Raw genomic sequence first — 16811 nt, 5'->3', positions numbered from 1 at the left:
TAAACCCTTCAAAGCAATACACCGTACATTTGGGGCTAAAGCCAAAGCTCCAGAGCCCCCCAGCCCACAGCCAGCCAGCCAGACACACGCTTCACAGCAGAGCAGCCAACATTGTGCTTTTTTTCCTTTAGTTTTTGTCTTGGGGCGGCGCCTCCCCAGCAGCGGGGCAGCCCCGGCGCGGCGCTGAGGCAGCGCGGGAGCACCCCCATGGCCCCGGCCGGGCCCGGGCCGCGGGGCGGTGCAGGGGGCGGGGACGGCGCCGCTTCCCCTGCCGGGTGAGGGAGCGGGGCTGGGCCCGGCCGGCGGCGGCGGGGGGCGGCGGGGCAGTGCCGGTGCCGGTGGTGTCGGTATCGGTATCGGGGTGGCCGCGCGGCCCAGGCGGGCTCGGGAGCAGGAGCGGGAGCGGAGCGGGGCGGCCCCGCCGCCATCTCCCGGCTGCCCGCACGGCGCCGCCGCGTTCAAAACTGGCGCGCGCCTGCCGCCATCTGGGACCGGGCGGACCGGCAGACAGACAGACAGACAGAAAGAAAGAAAGAAAGAACAGACAGACAGAACAAACAAACAAACAGACGGACAGGGGGGCCGCCTGCCTGCCTGCCTGCCTGCCTGGGGTCATCCCGCCCGGCGGTGCGGAGGTGCCTCTGCCACTCGCCTCCCACCCCCGCGGCCCCTCCGCAGCTGCCAAGTTTTGCCCCGACGCCTCGCTTTTCCCCCCCACCATCCTAATTTATTTTATTTGATTTATTTTTTAATATTTTATTTTTAAATCCTGACGCCGCGTTCCCGGCCACAGCCCGGGCATGGCGCTGGGCGCGGAGCAGGTGGCGTTCATCGGGCAGGTGTTCGAGTCCTACGTGCTGCAGCACCACCGCCACGAGCTGCTGGGCATCCTGAGGGAGCGCGACGCCGAGGCGCACTACGCCGTCGTCGTCGACGCCTTGACGCTCTTCGAGACCAACATGGAGATCGGCGAGTACTTCAACGCCTTCCCCGCCCGCGTGCTCCCCATCTTCGACAGCGCCCTGCGCCGGGCGGCCCTCACCGCCCTGCAGGCCGCCGAGCCCGCGCCGGGGCTGTGCGTGAAGACCAACCTCCACGCCAGGATTTCGGGTGAGTGGTGCACCAGGGAAGGCAGCCCCGAGCCTTCCCGCGGCGCTTCCGACTCGCCTCGTGCTGTGGCAGCGAGCGGGACGTCAAGGGAAGGGCTGGGAGCGCGGCCGGTCACTCCCTTTCACTGTCAGTGGCGTTTATTGAACAGGAACCAGCAAAGAACCCAAACGCTGCAGGTGCACACAGGTCTGTAGGGCAGGCCCGAAAAAAGCTACAGGCATCCCCGATGGGGTGCGTGCAGTGGCTGCAGGCTTGTCACAGCATCTTTCCATGGGAAAAGCTGCTCCCCAAACTGGCGTTCGGCCTCGGGTTATTTCTCTTGTCAGCCAGAAGGTCTCACAAAAAAAAAAAAAAAAAGTTTTAGAGGAAAATCTGTACCTCCTAGCTTTTCTTGCTAGTTGACTTCCTTAAAGTCTAAATTAGCTCGTATTCGTTAGCTCCAGCTGCCTCCCAGGGTAGACAAAGTCTAAATTTTGAGTTGTCTTGTGATAGTTTTGTCCGATGTGGTTAAAATCTCTGCTGAACTAGTTGTGATAAAGTTGCCTGTTACAAAACTGGAATGGGTTATCGGCAGGAACTGCCATCAGTAATGGCTTTGGTCCTTTTTTTACTACAAAAAAAGCAGAGAAAACTACAAAAAATGGTTACGCTACTACTCCTCACTATTGGGAGGTGCTTAGCGGCGTGGAGGTGTGGTAGGCGTGGAGCACAGGTGCTGGGGTTAAAATGCCAGTTGTACAGAGCTCGGCTCGGTGGTGGCACTGTCTCCTCTGAGCATTTCTGGTCGTAACCATTTGGAACTGTCTGCTGTGCAAAGCCAAGAGCTGGCAACCTGTGTTTCCCTCCTTTGCTCCGTGTTTGAGTGGCTTATTTATGATCATTTAGTCTTCTGGCAGCTTAAACAGAGATGAATCACAGTTGTTAACACAGACATCTGTTTTGTCCCGATACGTTTCATTAAAATATTGACATTAAAATAGATACAGCAGAAATATAATTACCCCGTGGCTCTCATAATGCTATTCTGTCTGGGTTTTTAGGGAAAACATCAAACAGCTTGCTACCTGCTATGCTGACTCTGGAGGTAACTGCTGACTTTGTGGCATACAAGGACGGCTTGTGTGTGGTACAGAAGTTTGCAGCCTTGTGCATCTCACTGTGCCGATAAAGTCAGAGCAATTAAAACTTCATTCACAGTGCTCTGCGTTTACGTTATTCAGGGCTTCAGCCTGAGAGTAGGGTTATTTGTACTCCAAGTGTGATCGTTCTCTAAGCTACCAGGAGGCATCAGAAGGAGCAAAGCAATGGGCAGATGCTTGCTGCGTGAGTAGCTGCATCTTTAAGACATTCCTGCTCCTGGTATCAGCCTGGTGCTGGAGTCTTCCCACAGCGATGTTTTGTCTGAATATTCCCTAATCAACCTCAGGCAAAATGAGCCAGATTTGATCAAATAATTTTAATACATGATAAAGGTACATCTGACTGATCATTAATGGAAGAAGTTAATTAGCAGTCTCACAATGCACTCCATCACTAAACTGGAGAGAAAATGAAGAGCAGAGGAGGGTTATCCTCATGTGGTCCAGCTGGGTCCAAGGAACCACATAACCTGGTTTATGTTCTGTACCACCAAAAGGTCAGCTCCTGAAGAAATAAAAATAATCAAAATGATATGCGGGATTTTTTTTTTTCTGCCCGAATTTTCCCGTAAGTATATGCTGAGTTCTTATTTGGTGGCACAACCTCTTCTTTTCCTGGAAATCCATTAAAAGGTTTTTCCTTACTGTTCACCTGAGCACCACGGAACCAGTTATTGATATAGGCCCAGCTGCTGCTGGTAGCTCAGTTTTACACATTGTTATTAATATAGTTACGCGTGTACTTACTCAGAGAGGCACAGTCTCAAATAAAAACTTTGGCAGTCTGATACAATCAGTGTGCAGACCTCTCGTTTTCCCTTTGCAGGCTCTCGTCTCTTTGGTACTGACGGAGCCGATGGTAGCTTGTATCTGCTAACGGTGCTGCAGCTCTCTCTAGTGTGAGATGTGGTGTATTCTGCAGAGGTTGTTGAGCTGCACAGACACTGAGTTGGGAAAAGATACCAAAACAATTGGGAAATACTGCATTGGGTTTGTCTGTTTGTTTGTTTTTTGCCTAAGCTGAATAAAAATGCAAACCCAGGGGAGAATAAGATTTTTGACAGGTTTGGTAGAAGATACAGATGGCTTTGTTACAGCCAACCAGAAAATTAATTTGTTTCTAGTCCTACGTAATAGTTCGTTTCTTTTCCAAATTACTTCCTTTCTACTTTACTTTTTTTTACTGTTACTCTTTTAAAATGAGCGTAGTGTTTCATAATATTTTCTTTAAACAGAAGCAAAAAGTCAAACCTTTTTCTTACATGTATCAAAGCAGAATGTTTCAGCATGTCTGAAATGAAAGATTTGATTTTGAAAATACTGAAATAAGCATATGATGCCTCGTCATTTTTTACCAGCCAAAGCTACTGAGCAGATCTGACCTAAATGCACAAATAGCCTTGGTCCCCTTAGAAACATCTGACAGATTTATTACTCACATCTCTGTTTCCTAACTCTATTTTGTAACTAAAACTATAAAAAAAAAAATGTTTTAAGAGAAGGTAAGTTTAAGTCAATACTTGTTAACTTCTCCGTTTTCCTCTGAAATAACTTCTAGAGAGGCAGTATTTTGATGCTGTCCTCCGCTGTGCATTCCGGAGGCCACTTATTTTTATAAGGACTCTGTAGGGGACTGAGTTAGGTTCATCTTCCCAGGGCTTCCAGCAGCTGCGGTGATGAGGGATGCCCGAACAGGTGAAGGCAGGGGTGGGATCCGTGCAGCACGCACCTGGCTCGTGGGGTGGGTGGAGGTGAAGGAGAGCAAGTGCCACAACAGCCTTGTCACTGCTCGTTTGGGCATATGAGGGATTTTGCTCTTGTGGTGTTCTTCCCACAAGGTGTTCTTCCCACGATGTTCTTTCTGGCATCGTCCTTGAGGTTTACTGGCACACAACCTGGAATTAAGGTCTGGTGCTCACAGGCAGTGAATTTAAAATTTGCTGAGACTTGAGAATTCACACAGGGTGGGGAATTAAGCTCGTTTAACCCTGGGAATAACACTGGACCACAATTAAGTAGCATAGCTAAAGTTCTGTAATTCAGACAAACCAGCTGAGAATAAATGGCATTTCCAGAAGATGATTTGAATTAATAACTAGATCTATGAACATCAGGATCTTTCTTCATGAATGGAAACTGCTCATGACTATTCATGACTCTTGGCAAAAACAGGAGAGTAAACTGGCTCGATTTACTGCTCGTGATCAGCATCTGGTGTTTTTCATTGTCTGAGACCAGTGAATCAGATTTATGATGCAACAGATGAATTGGTAAATTACATTTACGAAACATTAATAGCAGTAGTTACTGTTAATGGGTCTGACATTTTTTTATAGAACCACAGAATGCTTTAGGCTGGGAGGGGCCTTAAAGCCCACCCAGCTCCACTCCCCTGCCATGGCAGGGACACCTCCCACCAGCCCAGGCTGCCCAAGGCCCATCCAGCCTGGCCCTGAACACCTCCAGGGATGGGGCATCCACAGCTTCTCTGGGCAGCCTGAGCCAGTGCCTCACCACCCTCACAGTGAAGGATTTCCTCCTTATATCTGATCTAAATCTCCCGTCTTTCAGTTTAAAGCCCTTGTCCCTTGTCCTGCCACCACACTCCCTGACAAGGAGTCCCTCCCCAGCTTTCCTGTAGGCACTGGCAGGCCGCTATAAGGTCTCCCTGGAGCCTTCTCTTCTCCAGGCTGAACACCCCTCAGCCTGTTTCAAGTCTTGCTGTTTAACTGCACTGTAAGGATATGTTTTACATGCTTGGTCTTACGCTGCACATATTCTCATTCAACAGGTTTGCCCGTTTGCCCAGAGCTGACCCGAGAGCACATTCCTAAAGCCAGGGATGTGGGTCACTTCTTGTCTGTTACTGGCACTGTCATACGTACCAGTCTGGTGAAGGTCCTGGAGTTTGAACGGAGTTACATCTGCGATAAGTGCAAGCACGTGTTCGTCGTCAAGGCTGACTTTGAGCAGTACTATGCCTTCTGTCGGCCGTCAGCCTGCCTGAATGAAGAAGGCTGCAACTCCACCAAGTTCACTTGCCTCTCTGGAACAACCTCTTCTCCCACCAGCTGCAGAGACTACCAGGAAATCAAAATTCAGGAACAGGTAAAAAAAAAGATGGAGAAAAGGGGGGAAGACATTATGGTGTAGATGTCTAGATGCAGATGGGATCTGCAAATGTCTTCTTCCTTCAGGCAGTCAACAACTGCATCAGCAATTACTGGAGATGTGCTCCTCACAGAATTCGCATTTGCCTCTCAGTGAGGCCTCAAGTCCAGTTAAGGTGTAAAAGGAGTAACAATCGGGCCTCTTTTTACAGTAGCACATAACTGAGACAAAACAAGCACAAGAAAACTACACTGTATGAAAACTGAGAGTAAGTAGGGTACATTGTAGCCAGTGTTTCTGTTTGTTTGTACATTCGGTGTCTTCTTCATAAAGCCTTTAAAGACCTCTTCAGTTGTTTCAGGGGGTGGATTTTAGAAGTTAAGAGGGTAGTGGTGCCAATCTGTGTGCTACGTGCATGAAAACTGGAATTTATTAAACAGAAATCATGCACCTCCAAGTTCAGAATAACAAAGAAGTAAAGGAATCAAACTATTTCTTGTAAATAAGCCCTATGTTGCATGATTATTTCCAACAGTTCCTGCTACATTTGTTTTACTGTGTGGCACAAAGATCCCTGTGATGGGGAAGGAGCTTGGGCTTATTAAACACCATAGAGTTAAACCAAGAATGATTTTCAGTCGTGTTTTCTACGCAGCACTGCAAGTAACTGTGCATGTCAGCCAGTGCTGACAGTGATGTGAAGTGCCTGTGGCCATTTAGATAACACACAAGGGTGAATTAACCTTCCCAGCCACTAGAGAATGAATAAATCTGGAGTTCTAGTATGTACGATCCCGTGCTGCAGAGTGAAAAGGTACTTCTGATTCTTGCTCTCGCGCAATGGATATTTTAACAACTCTAGCAAGCTTTAATTGTAAATGGAAAGATTTCTGGTTGGAAATAGACCATGACAAGATTGCATAGACTTTGCCCTGGAGAAAAGAAAAAGAATTGCAACAGTCAGCAGCACGTTTGTCAATACACATTCACCTGGTTGTGTGCGATTTTAAGCCATGACACCTAGATGTAAATTAAATCTCAATCTGTCAAGAAAAGTACAGAGAATAACCTTTCAGTATGTAGTTCAATGAAGGGTTATCTAACTCATGGACATGCTTTATTACCCGAAGTTATCTTTGCTTACTGAAGAAGTGTCTGAAAAATAATTCAAATTAAAAAAAATAAAATAATAATCAGTTCTTTCAAATGACATCTTTGAGTGAGCTTTTTAGCAAGATACAGAAATCCCACAGCACCTGCCAGGACTGAGCACCTTCAGCTAATTTAATACCCAAATCTGTTTCCATTAACATCAGCATTAAACTATTAAGCTCTTGACAGCAGTGGCTTGTTTACTGTGTAAGCTCTGTGAGAAAAAGCAAGCACTGACCTCAGTTCCAGGAGGGGATAACAGGTCCTTAAGCCAGAGCAATGATAAATGGTTTTTGGAAGGTGCTTTCTGAAGTGCTCTTCCTTCTGTCTCCTAGGTCCAACGGCTGTCTGTTGGAAGCATCCCGCGCTGCATGGTGGTTGTTCTGGAAGACGACTTAGTGGACAGTTGCAAGTCTGGTGAGGATACAGCGTATATCACATATATTTGTACCATAAATGTTTCTACTCTTCATGTGAGATGGGTCTCTGACGAGTAGTCTGTCAGTGCCAAGGGTCTGTTTAATGAGATATGTTTATCTGCCACATATACATGTATATAATAAAATTATATATAATATATACATTATATATACACAATATATACAATATACATTATATATTACATGTATATAATAAAATAAATAAATAATAATAATAATAAATATAACTGTAACACAGATTTAAATTGCACTTTTATCCAATGCAGCTGACACATCTGCATGTCTCAAGTCAGATGTTACTTTACTAATTTTTGTCATTACCCCCAGGAGATGACATCACAGTGTATGGAGTGGTAATGCAGAGGTGGAAACCTTTCCACCAGGATGCACGCTGTGACTTGGAGCTTGTTCTGAAAGCCAACTATGTTAAAGTAAATAATGAGCAGCTAGCAGGGGTTATAATTGATGAAGAAGTCCGCAAGGAATTTGAAGACTTCTGGGAAAAGCATAGGAACGATCCCTTGGCAGGTTAGTAGCTGACAGCTTTAAAATAGGATGCATGATTGGAAATTGATGAAATCAGGAGTGAACGTACAGTGACTGAACACATACTTATTTCCCACTACCAACTCCTCCAAAAATACATTTTTTTTCCAGTAGAAGAATATAAAATACTTTAATATAATAAAAAAAATAGTATCAAACATCTTGCATTGATTTTCCTTCTTTTGAGAAATGTTTTCTGGAACATATATTAAGAAGAAATGAGAAGTAATATAAGGGGAAAAAAAAGTAACGTGTTTTATAATCAAGAAAGAAAAAGTATACCTCTTAGAAGAAATAGTGCAGACCAGATATACCTTTAGCCAACATAGCTGTTGACTCTGGGGCCAAAGATCTGTCTCATTGTCTCTGCATCCCGACTTAAGCTCTGAATCTGCCACAGAGCTCAGTATGTACTGCCTTTGTTATAACTCTTAGATGCCTAGCTCTGTGATTCAGGTGTTGCAGAACCTCATATCATATATGGAGAGAGTCTCCCAGTTCTCGGGGTCTTCCAACAGCCAGTGTTTAGCATGCTTGATCCTAAACTCACCACGGTCTTCAGTCAGCCACCTAACAATTACCAGGAGATGTGTCTGGAACTCTGTCCCTCTCCAGAATCAAGTGCCACCACCTGAACCACAAGGAATCTCAAAGGACTTGTTTGGATCAATGTCATTGAACTGTCTCAGAATAGCACTCTTTTAAAACCCTGGAAAGCTCTTAGTCTTTCTTCTTAAAAGGCAAATGGGAGGAAAAGCAGGTAGCAATGTTGACCGTATTAGCTTCAAAATCAGAGAGCTCACATAAGGAATTAGAGATCTTAGCAATGACAAAGATTCTTCAGAACTGTATTTCCTGGAAAGCAGTGTAATTGCTAGCCTCCTGCTGTTTGGAAAGAGAACATTTCTTATCACCCTGTTCTGAGAACATTCAGAAAGGAATTCAGGATCCACTTTAAAGGCCCCAATTAATCTTTCATTCTTGGGACAGTTTTTGGAAGCCTGCAGGGAGCAATGTGGTTGTATGCAGTGTTGCCCATTCAAAATAAATGGACGTGAAGTGGCAACAAGCAAATTGGGATGGAAATTAGAAGAACCCTGACCACCCAAGATGTTCCTTCCAGGCTGTTTCTATGAAGTAGAGTCCTCTCTGGGGAGGGCAGAGATCAAGCCTAACTAATGAGAACAAGGAGTAGGCCATTTCACAGCAGGATGTATGTGCACGTTTACTGTTTTTCAAGAGATGATGGTAGTTACTACTGCACTTCTTGTCAGTCAGTTCCTGATCCTGTGTACTAGGTATGTCCTGAGAAGGTCTACCGTGGCAGGCCTCCAAGAGAACTTAGGTGACCTTACTTTTCTGGATAGTATCTAGGAGGAAGCAGAAGCGCTGAGCTGCTCAGCTTTGACAAGGCAAATGAATCTAAAGTCAAACAGAGGCAACTGTGGAGTTAAATCTCAAGTTACGCTGTGGCTGACCAAAGTTTTGAAATTTTCATTTTTGGACACAGATGTGTTAATTCCCTCAAAAGACCTCCAAAAGAGACACGCATGCCTCAACTCATCTGTTAGGTGCCTACATATTTTGCCGGTACTATATATTTCCAGGCAAATTTAAAATATTATGTTAAGAACACAAAACTGGTTGCTTTGTTCTATGCCCTAGCAATGGAAGTAATGTATGGCATTAAACCTGTGATCCCTGTGCTGTTAGCACCAGGCTTTCAAAGGACAGAATTAATTCTGTCACACACCTTCCAAGCCAACAAAATTATCCTAGCAGATGGAAGTACTCTTTTGCTGGAAAGAGACTATGGAAGGGAGGAGGAGAAGGGGAAACACATAGAAGGGTCAAAGGAGAGCTAGAGTCAAGACGATGAGGAAAAGGAAGTCCATGGGAAAGCAAGTTTTACTCTTAGGGCAGTGCTGAGTGCCACTTTTTTGCTCCTCTTCTAGGGAGGAATGAAATTTTGGCTAGCTTATGTCCTCAAGTGTTCGGATTATACCTGGTGAAGTTGGCTGTAGCCATGGTGCTTGCTGGTGGTGTGCAGAGGATCGATGCTACTGGAACCCGAATCAGAGGTTAGTATTGTTTCTGATAGTATCTGAGTATTGTCTAACAGTTGTTCCCATTCCTGTCTTCACCCCACCCCACAAAATCAAGCCAGTAAGGTTTCAGAAGCATAATAATCTCATTTTCATGACTGAAAGTAATTTTTGATTAATGCTGAGTATTCTTCTAGAATCTCAGACAAATAAAGTGGGTGTCTAGACTTCCTCTTTTTATTTTAGCTTTTCCCAAATAAAATCCATAAAAAAATGTGTGTTCAGGATTCCATTAGGTGGAATATTAACAGCAATTGTTATAGATCAAACATAAACTCACTTTTTATTGTATAAGTGACATTTTAAAATGATTTCTGGTAGAATATTCCCAGCAGTATTTGGCATCAAAGGATGGAATATTAATGTTTCCTTAATAAGGATCATGATAGTACATTGAAAAGAAAATTTGAAGGATTCAATTTACTTCCTAATGCCAGACTTTTCCATCTGTGATTGTCAGCGCTTCTCACTTAGATCTGTTACTGTAAGTTATCCGCCTGCTGATTTTCCTTCTGTTGTTATTAGATGGCAAATATGCCATGTGCCAGGTGGTACACAGGTCATAATCTATGTAGGTCATAATAATTCTAAAGTAATACGTGTGGATATACAAATACAGGATCTTCTTCATGCTCCAGCACCTAAATAAGGCTATAGACTTTGTATTTCAATTGAAGTTGTACTCATGTTTTCTAGCTGACGGTCTCACTGAGTATCCAAATTATTTATCTGTGTAATTACATTGTTTTGAAATTTCTATATTGTGTAACTGTTGGCGGTATAACAATATGTATAACAATATCAGTTAAGAAAAACAAACTGATGATTTTATTAGAGGATTTTGCAGTAATTTAAATAACTGAATAGCGGAATCATAACTAAGCCCCCACGGTCAAGAGTGAGCTGAATCTAAGAAATGAGTATTCTCAAATGTAACTCACGGTATGGAAAGTTTTTCAATGTTTTTAATTTAATTCATTATAAACATTTGATTTGGGTGCAGCAATATGACCATATGCCTTAATAAACAATAATTCATCACACCCAGTAAATAGTACATTGTTATATGGAATTACACCTTATGATGTATGTGTAGAGCTAAATGTGAGGTGAAAAATTAAAAGTATTTTTGAATTCAGAGCACGTTGTGTATACCTTTCTCTGCATATGTACCATGTACTCCTATATCAACGTTTTCCTCCAAGGTGAATCGCATCTTTTGTTGGTTGGAGACCCAGGTACAGGGAAATCTCAGTTTCTCAAGTATGCAGTAAAGATTACACCCCGGTCTGTGCTCACTGCAGGAATTGGATCTACAAGTGCAGGTATGTGCTTCTTTGGTTGGAACTCTTTATAACATACTCCAGTAGAAAAAGGGCATAGAGGCCTTTTACCTACATGAACAAGAACTGGATTTCAGGTTGTATGAGCACAGTTTAAGCAAAAACTGACATGGAGACACGTGGAGGCTTGTTTCTGCAGAAGGGCAGTGCTGCCCCTTGTTCTGTATCAGTGGAGCAGTGTGATGAGCTTCTAAGAGGGAACCTTACAAGCCCCATCCAGAGATACCTCTCACTGATTTGCTGTCAGAGGATGATCTGGACCTGTATTTTTAGCGTTCTTCCCTGCAATGACAAATCTGACAGCTTTCCAGAGCTCACACTGTGTGATGGGCTAGAATCGTTTGGTTTCTCCTGAACGTACATTCTCCCCTCTTCTGTTCTTTTACATATTCCGGCTGGGTGCCAGTTTGATTTCTGCTTACTTCCTGGAACGGCAACCCTGTGTTGAGAAATTATTTCTGCCTCATAAAGATGGTTTCAGAGTGAAAGCTTTCCTCCCTCCCTGTCCCCACCCTCCAAAAAAAAAAAAAACAACCACCACCAAAAAACACTTTTAAATATGTCCCAGCTGGCTCAGACCACTGGGACATATTTACAAACTCTTCTGGGGACAATATGCAAGCTCAGATCGCTTCTGCAAATGACTTCATTTGCTCAGATGACTATGTTGGTAGTACATTCAAAATTGTGAAATAATTAAGGGCAAGAACCAAAGGGTCGCAGTTAGCATGTGCAGCATGGATGTTTCTCAGATTGTGCAGCTGTTCGTTTTATGTCTGGAAAACAGCATTGTTTATACGTGGGGAAAAACAGAGAATAAATCTTTACCAGTTCTACAGCTACGTGTACATGTGTGTACTGGGTCTTCTGGCTATGGAAATGCAACAGCTACTTCAGTGGTAGTGGAATGTAACACTGAACATACTCACTCTTGTGTGCAGTGAACTTTTCATGCCTCTGATTTTCCACTCAAACTGTTCACAGATAGATCTGGAGAAAAACTAGAGAGAACGGTTTGGCTCAGCATACCCTTATCCCTACCTTTTGTTGGGTGTTAAGAACTGAGAACAGGCGGGATAATGAAAAGTTTGCCAGGGAGCTGGCAGTGACCTGGAGTGAAATTTTGCCAGGAGTTTCAATGTGATCTTGCCCACTTTTACTGGGAGTAATCTTGTGTCAGCTGCTTTGGGTCTCTAACGTTGCTATTGCCTTCTTCACCATGCTTCCCACCTCACCTTCATTTCCTCTGTAATCTGGTTTACAACGCAATCGTCACAGCTGCATTCAAAGATGTTTCCCTGAAAATCAGTATTGCAGCTTAAAAACTTCCTGCGGTATATGTGCCATGCAATCAGCTTAATGATGTGTGGAGATTGAGTTTCATCTTGTGAAAGGATCATTTTGGGTCTTTAGATCATCTACATTCCACTTAAATATTCTTTTTATTTTAAAATAGCACTCTATTTCTTTCACCTTCCTGAAATCTTACAGCAAGTGTGCTGAATTTCCACCTTGAGATTCTAAGGACCCTCATCAGAAGTGAAACTTGAATCCCTAGCAAGAGATCTTATTAACCCTAGTTTAACTTCAGAGTACCTTTCCACGATTAGAACTGCTGGACTAAAGCATTAATCTCTAGCCCAAGAGTTTGGATGCAGCTTGAATTATTTTCTTTGCCCTTCTGTACAAGGAGTGTCTTTATTGTGAATATTTTTGGAGCTGTACCTAACACTGAATTTGTCAACTTGCTGTTCATGCAGAAGCTCCAGGTAATGTGTTTTAAGAACTATGAAATTGTTTTACATCACATCTGCATGCTTCAGGTTACCAATTTATTCTTTCTCCTGAGAGGAAACTACTAATGGACATTTTTCCCTAAAAGTAAAAAGACTAAATCCATAAGTTCCAGTTTCGACTAGTTCCTTACATTGTATATAAAGTAGTCTGGATTGCAGTTTAATTACTGACTCTAGGATTACAGTCCACATATACTAAAAAATGCACCTGTAAATTGGTAATACTTTGGAGAAGTGCTAAAAGCTGTCTTATGTTTGGATTTTTCTCTCAGAGAAATTTGTCAATAACTTACCTGCAAATTCTGGTTTGCATCTTGTGCATTAATGCATCTTACACCCTTTGCCCATCTGGTACTTTTTTAGGACACTAGCAGTTTGTCAGCTGTGGAGTTGGAATTCTGCTTCCATAACTGTCTACTGTATCAATTTTTCACCATGGGCATTTATTGGTGCCAGGATGCAGTGTTAGATGATGAATGTTGTTCCTGTTTTGCCTAAATTCCCTTTCTTTCCTGCTCTGTCTTAGGAATCATCTGCTTTTAGATCCGTTATGACATTATGATCCCTTTTTTCTTTAAGTGAATCAGTATTTGAGGATCTTCATCTTTTTTATTTCCCTGACAGGCTTAGACTGACTGCTTGCTGCAGATAGCCTTTACAGGGGACAGGGATCCATTCTCTGTTGTGGGTAAAACCAGAACTTTTCTTCCAGTCTCTAGATAGCATGCTGAGTTTACTGGCTTTGTGAGGTTGCCTTTGTTGCTAACCACGTACTAGAGGTTTTCTTTTGAGAGTTCTCTGCACATTTCTTACTTTTATGAGGAACCAGGCTTCGTTCTTCCACAAGGCAAAACCAAGTTCAGTAACTCAATAGCAAAAATTTCTTTGACCGCTATAGGGCTTTCTGATTTCTAAATAAAAGATGGGAACCATCTGTCCTGCAGGTTCTGTCTGCACACTGTTCATTTTTTATAAAGGCCTTTCCCACTTCTTGCCTGAGAATGACAGGTAGGCATTCACACACCTTTAATTTTTAGAAATTGATATGTAGTTTTCCAGAAGGAGACTTACTGAAGTTCAACAAAATCCCTCTCTGGGTTCCCACTTTACTACTGAGTTCAACCAACTGTTTTGCAGTCCCCGTAGCAGTAGTGCTGCTTGTGCATATTTGGGTGAGATAACCACTAGTAAGAAAATATTTCCTTTTCCCCTGGAGCTTGAGAAGTGCAGCCATCATTTGAGTGGTGTGTTTGATTCCATGGGGACTGGAACTAACACATGCCTGCTGCTGGTGGGTCTGGAGGCATCCAGGCCGGAGGCATCCAGGCCAGAGTCATCCTGACATTTTCTGGTGTGTATTTGGCTGTGGAGATTTGTGCAAAGTTGTATTCAGTGTTGTGTCCCCCTGCAGATGGACTCTGTAAAGAATTTTGTGAACTGTGCTCAGAACAGCTTGTCTAAAAATCTGGGAGACAATCAGCTGTTTCTCCTACTCTCCAGTTCCGTACAATGACTTCCTGAGCTGTAAGAAATGCGGCCTTCTGGCCTCTCCTCTTACAGCCTCTACAGAGCCCTAGGAGTACTCCATTTTTGCTGGCACTTAGCAAGTTTAACATTGCCCGTATCAATGCCAACAGCATTTCGCTACTGTATTATTTTTCTCCTCATTGAAGGTAACTAACTCAAGGGTAAACAGCCATTTTTTCTTTCTGCTAGTAAGCCTCTCTCTGCTGCACAGGCTTCAGATGCTAACCATTGCCTCTGTTCTGATCTACTAGAAACCATTTCTATGTCTGATGTGAGCCCTCCAGTTCTGGTTATGGTAGAGTACATCATCATCCTGAGATACGCAGGACACTGAAACTAGGGACATTTTTCCCTATTTGTAGATCCCCAAATGGTTTCTGGCTATTCCTTAGCAGATCCAGGTCATTCTTAATTGATACAGATAAAGGTAGTGGCAGTGAACATGCTAAACAACCTAGCACTGGGGGCAATAGCGTGGCAGTGCTTGGATCCACACCATGGCCCTGATGAGGTTATTAATTGAGATGCAACCTTTAGGTTAGTCTTTTCGGATCTTTACTTCTGCCACAGGATTCTCCATTGTCTTTGCAAATATTCATAACTGTAGATGAACTTGTGGTATTTTCTGTCAGTGTACCTTAAAAATACTTTCCTCATAATATGACTTAACTGTCTGTTTTCTAAGCAGTTTGGCTTCAGGTTGAGAAGGCCTAAACTCTCTAAGAAGTCTGCTAAACTTATTGAAGGAATGAATTTTGAATTTCTGATCAAAGCTCCTTCAGATATGCCACATCTGTAGCCATGTCTCATCTCTTAGAGGTCCATAAATACCCTTAATTTCCTCTCACTAATACTGTTCCAAGACGGCCTTGTCTTGAGACTTACCTTGACTACATGCAACAGATTATTTAGCCAAGTATGTATCTATCTTCAGAAATTTCAGTTGGTTCACACATCTGTATCTGAAGACCTCTAGTTAGGATGGGCAGGAAATGCTGCAGGAGGGAACATCTTTGTCATGTTGGCTGGAGGCTTCAGTTCTTACGCAGCTCTGGCATAATATATATTGACAGGCAGGCCTAAGAATTTTTTCCTCCTGCTGTTGAAATGGCAGGCATTTCATTCAGCTGATTGTTGTTACATGTCTTCAGGATTCCCTTTGCAGTACCACAGAGCACTGAGGTACTGCAGTGTTGGTAAGCCACACCTTTCTAGAGAGACAGGACAAGCTGGAGGAGCCTTCATGTGGAAAGGCAGGCCTCGTTATTGGCCTGTGGCCCAAGGGGTTTTTGGAGGAAAACCCACGAACTCCTTAAAAGTTCCTGACATTTCAGCCTGTTCTTAAAGTTGCTGTTACCACATGGCTGTTGTATAGCCCTTCTGCAGCACAAAGACCCCCTCCAATTGTCTGCTGGAGGCCAGTCACATCACTTACACCATGGACAACGAGCACCCCACTATGTCTCCAAGACAGCATTACCAAAATTTCAAAATGTTGAAGTGTGTCTTCCCTCCACCTCACCCTTTGCTTCCGAGGGGCCTTTACGTTCTAGATCCCAGGTACAAACCTTGGTTTTAACTTTAACACAGCCTCCCTCGTGACTCCAGCTGGTTCCTTTCTCTTACACATTCTTCCTTGCTAAGACTAAAAATTCAAGCAAAAACATCTCCACCTGTTTTCTGCAGCCCTTGTCTAATCTCACACACGATGAGACCAGCTCCTAAGAAGCAGAACTTTAACTAGAAACATAAATACAAACAGCAAAGCCTGGCATGAGCTGTCCCCCCACACACAGCCTGCCCTTACAAGTAGTTGCATTAACCTTGTAGGTCGATGTTTTGTCTTCCCTGTTGGCCCTGAGCAGAGCCCTCCAGCTAGCAACAATAGTAATGCATCTGCTCCAGATCAGACTTCTGTGGCTCTCAACAGAACAAGAGAATCTGGCCCAGCGAGCTTGCAGTCCACTGTATTTGTTATGGTTAAGAGGCAGGGTCGTTAAGCAAGTGAAAGATCTCCTGCAGTTGCCCAGACAGAAGTCAAGATGTAGTAACTTTGCTCTTTTTCTGTCTCTTGTAAATGAGGATTTGACTGGAGTGCACAAGCATGTATATATCTTTTTCCTTCTTTTTTCTTCCCTACCACCAGTTTCAGATGGCAGTGAGCAATCTTTGTATAGATGCAACTGGGCTAGCCTCCAGTCAGAGCTGACTTCTGGAAAATCAGCAGTTGAGGGCCTAGAAAGAAAAATACTGGATTGTGAGATTGGTCTTTGTGACACGGTGACTTGCGTCTTGGGAGCACAGACTGTTTGACAGGCTGTAAACTAAGTTACTGTGGTTATTGTAGCCATGTTCTCAGGTACTGCAGTCTTGAAGATTGGAAATAAGAGTTGGTGTTTTCAGTGGTGTTTGTAGAGCTGCTGGAGAGGTTAAATTTCACCAGTCTCTGGTACAATGGAGCTGGAGTGTTTTTACCCCCTTCAGACTCAGTACGTCATAGTAATTCTGATTAGAGGTGATTCATAAATAAATCACAATGACT

General features: G+C 43.5%; 1 protein-coding gene across 2 annotated transcripts in view; it reads left to right on the top strand.

The window, feature by feature from the left end:
* Window positions 1–362: 362 nt before the first annotated feature.
* Window positions 363–16811, top strand: part of MCM9 (minichromosome maintenance 9 homologous recombination repair factor) — a 44863-nt gene continuing 28414 nt past the window's right edge. Inside the window, exons 1-7 of one of the 2 annotated variants that reach the window (XM_082757775.1) lie at window positions 363–1110; window positions 5041–5357; window positions 6848–6929; window positions 7280–7480; window positions 9454–9579; window positions 10809–10928; window positions 12438–12572. In XM_082757775.1, the coding sequence (XP_082613901.1) occupies window positions 801–1110; window positions 5041–5357; window positions 6848–6929; window positions 7280–7480; window positions 9454–9579; window positions 10809–10928; window positions 12438–12496 (1215 nt within the window). In that variant the 5' untranslated portion in view covers window positions 363–800 and the 3' untranslated portion in view covers window positions 12497–12572. Of the gene's footprint in view, window positions 1111–5040; window positions 5358–6847; window positions 6930–7279; window positions 7481–9453; window positions 9580–10808; window positions 10929–12437; window positions 12573–16811 lie in introns of those variants that run through there. The other variant, XM_082757774.1, reaches the window with a different exon arrangement.

This window comes from Aythya marila (assembly GCF_965140915.1).
Source record: "Aythya marila genome assembly, chromosome: 3".
Classification (NCBI taxonomy): Eukaryota; Metazoa; Chordata; class Aves; order Anseriformes; family Anatidae; genus Aythya; species Aythya marila.
The sequence above is the reverse complement of the archived record's forward strand: the minus strand, read 5'-3'. Positions and strand labels throughout refer to the sequence as shown.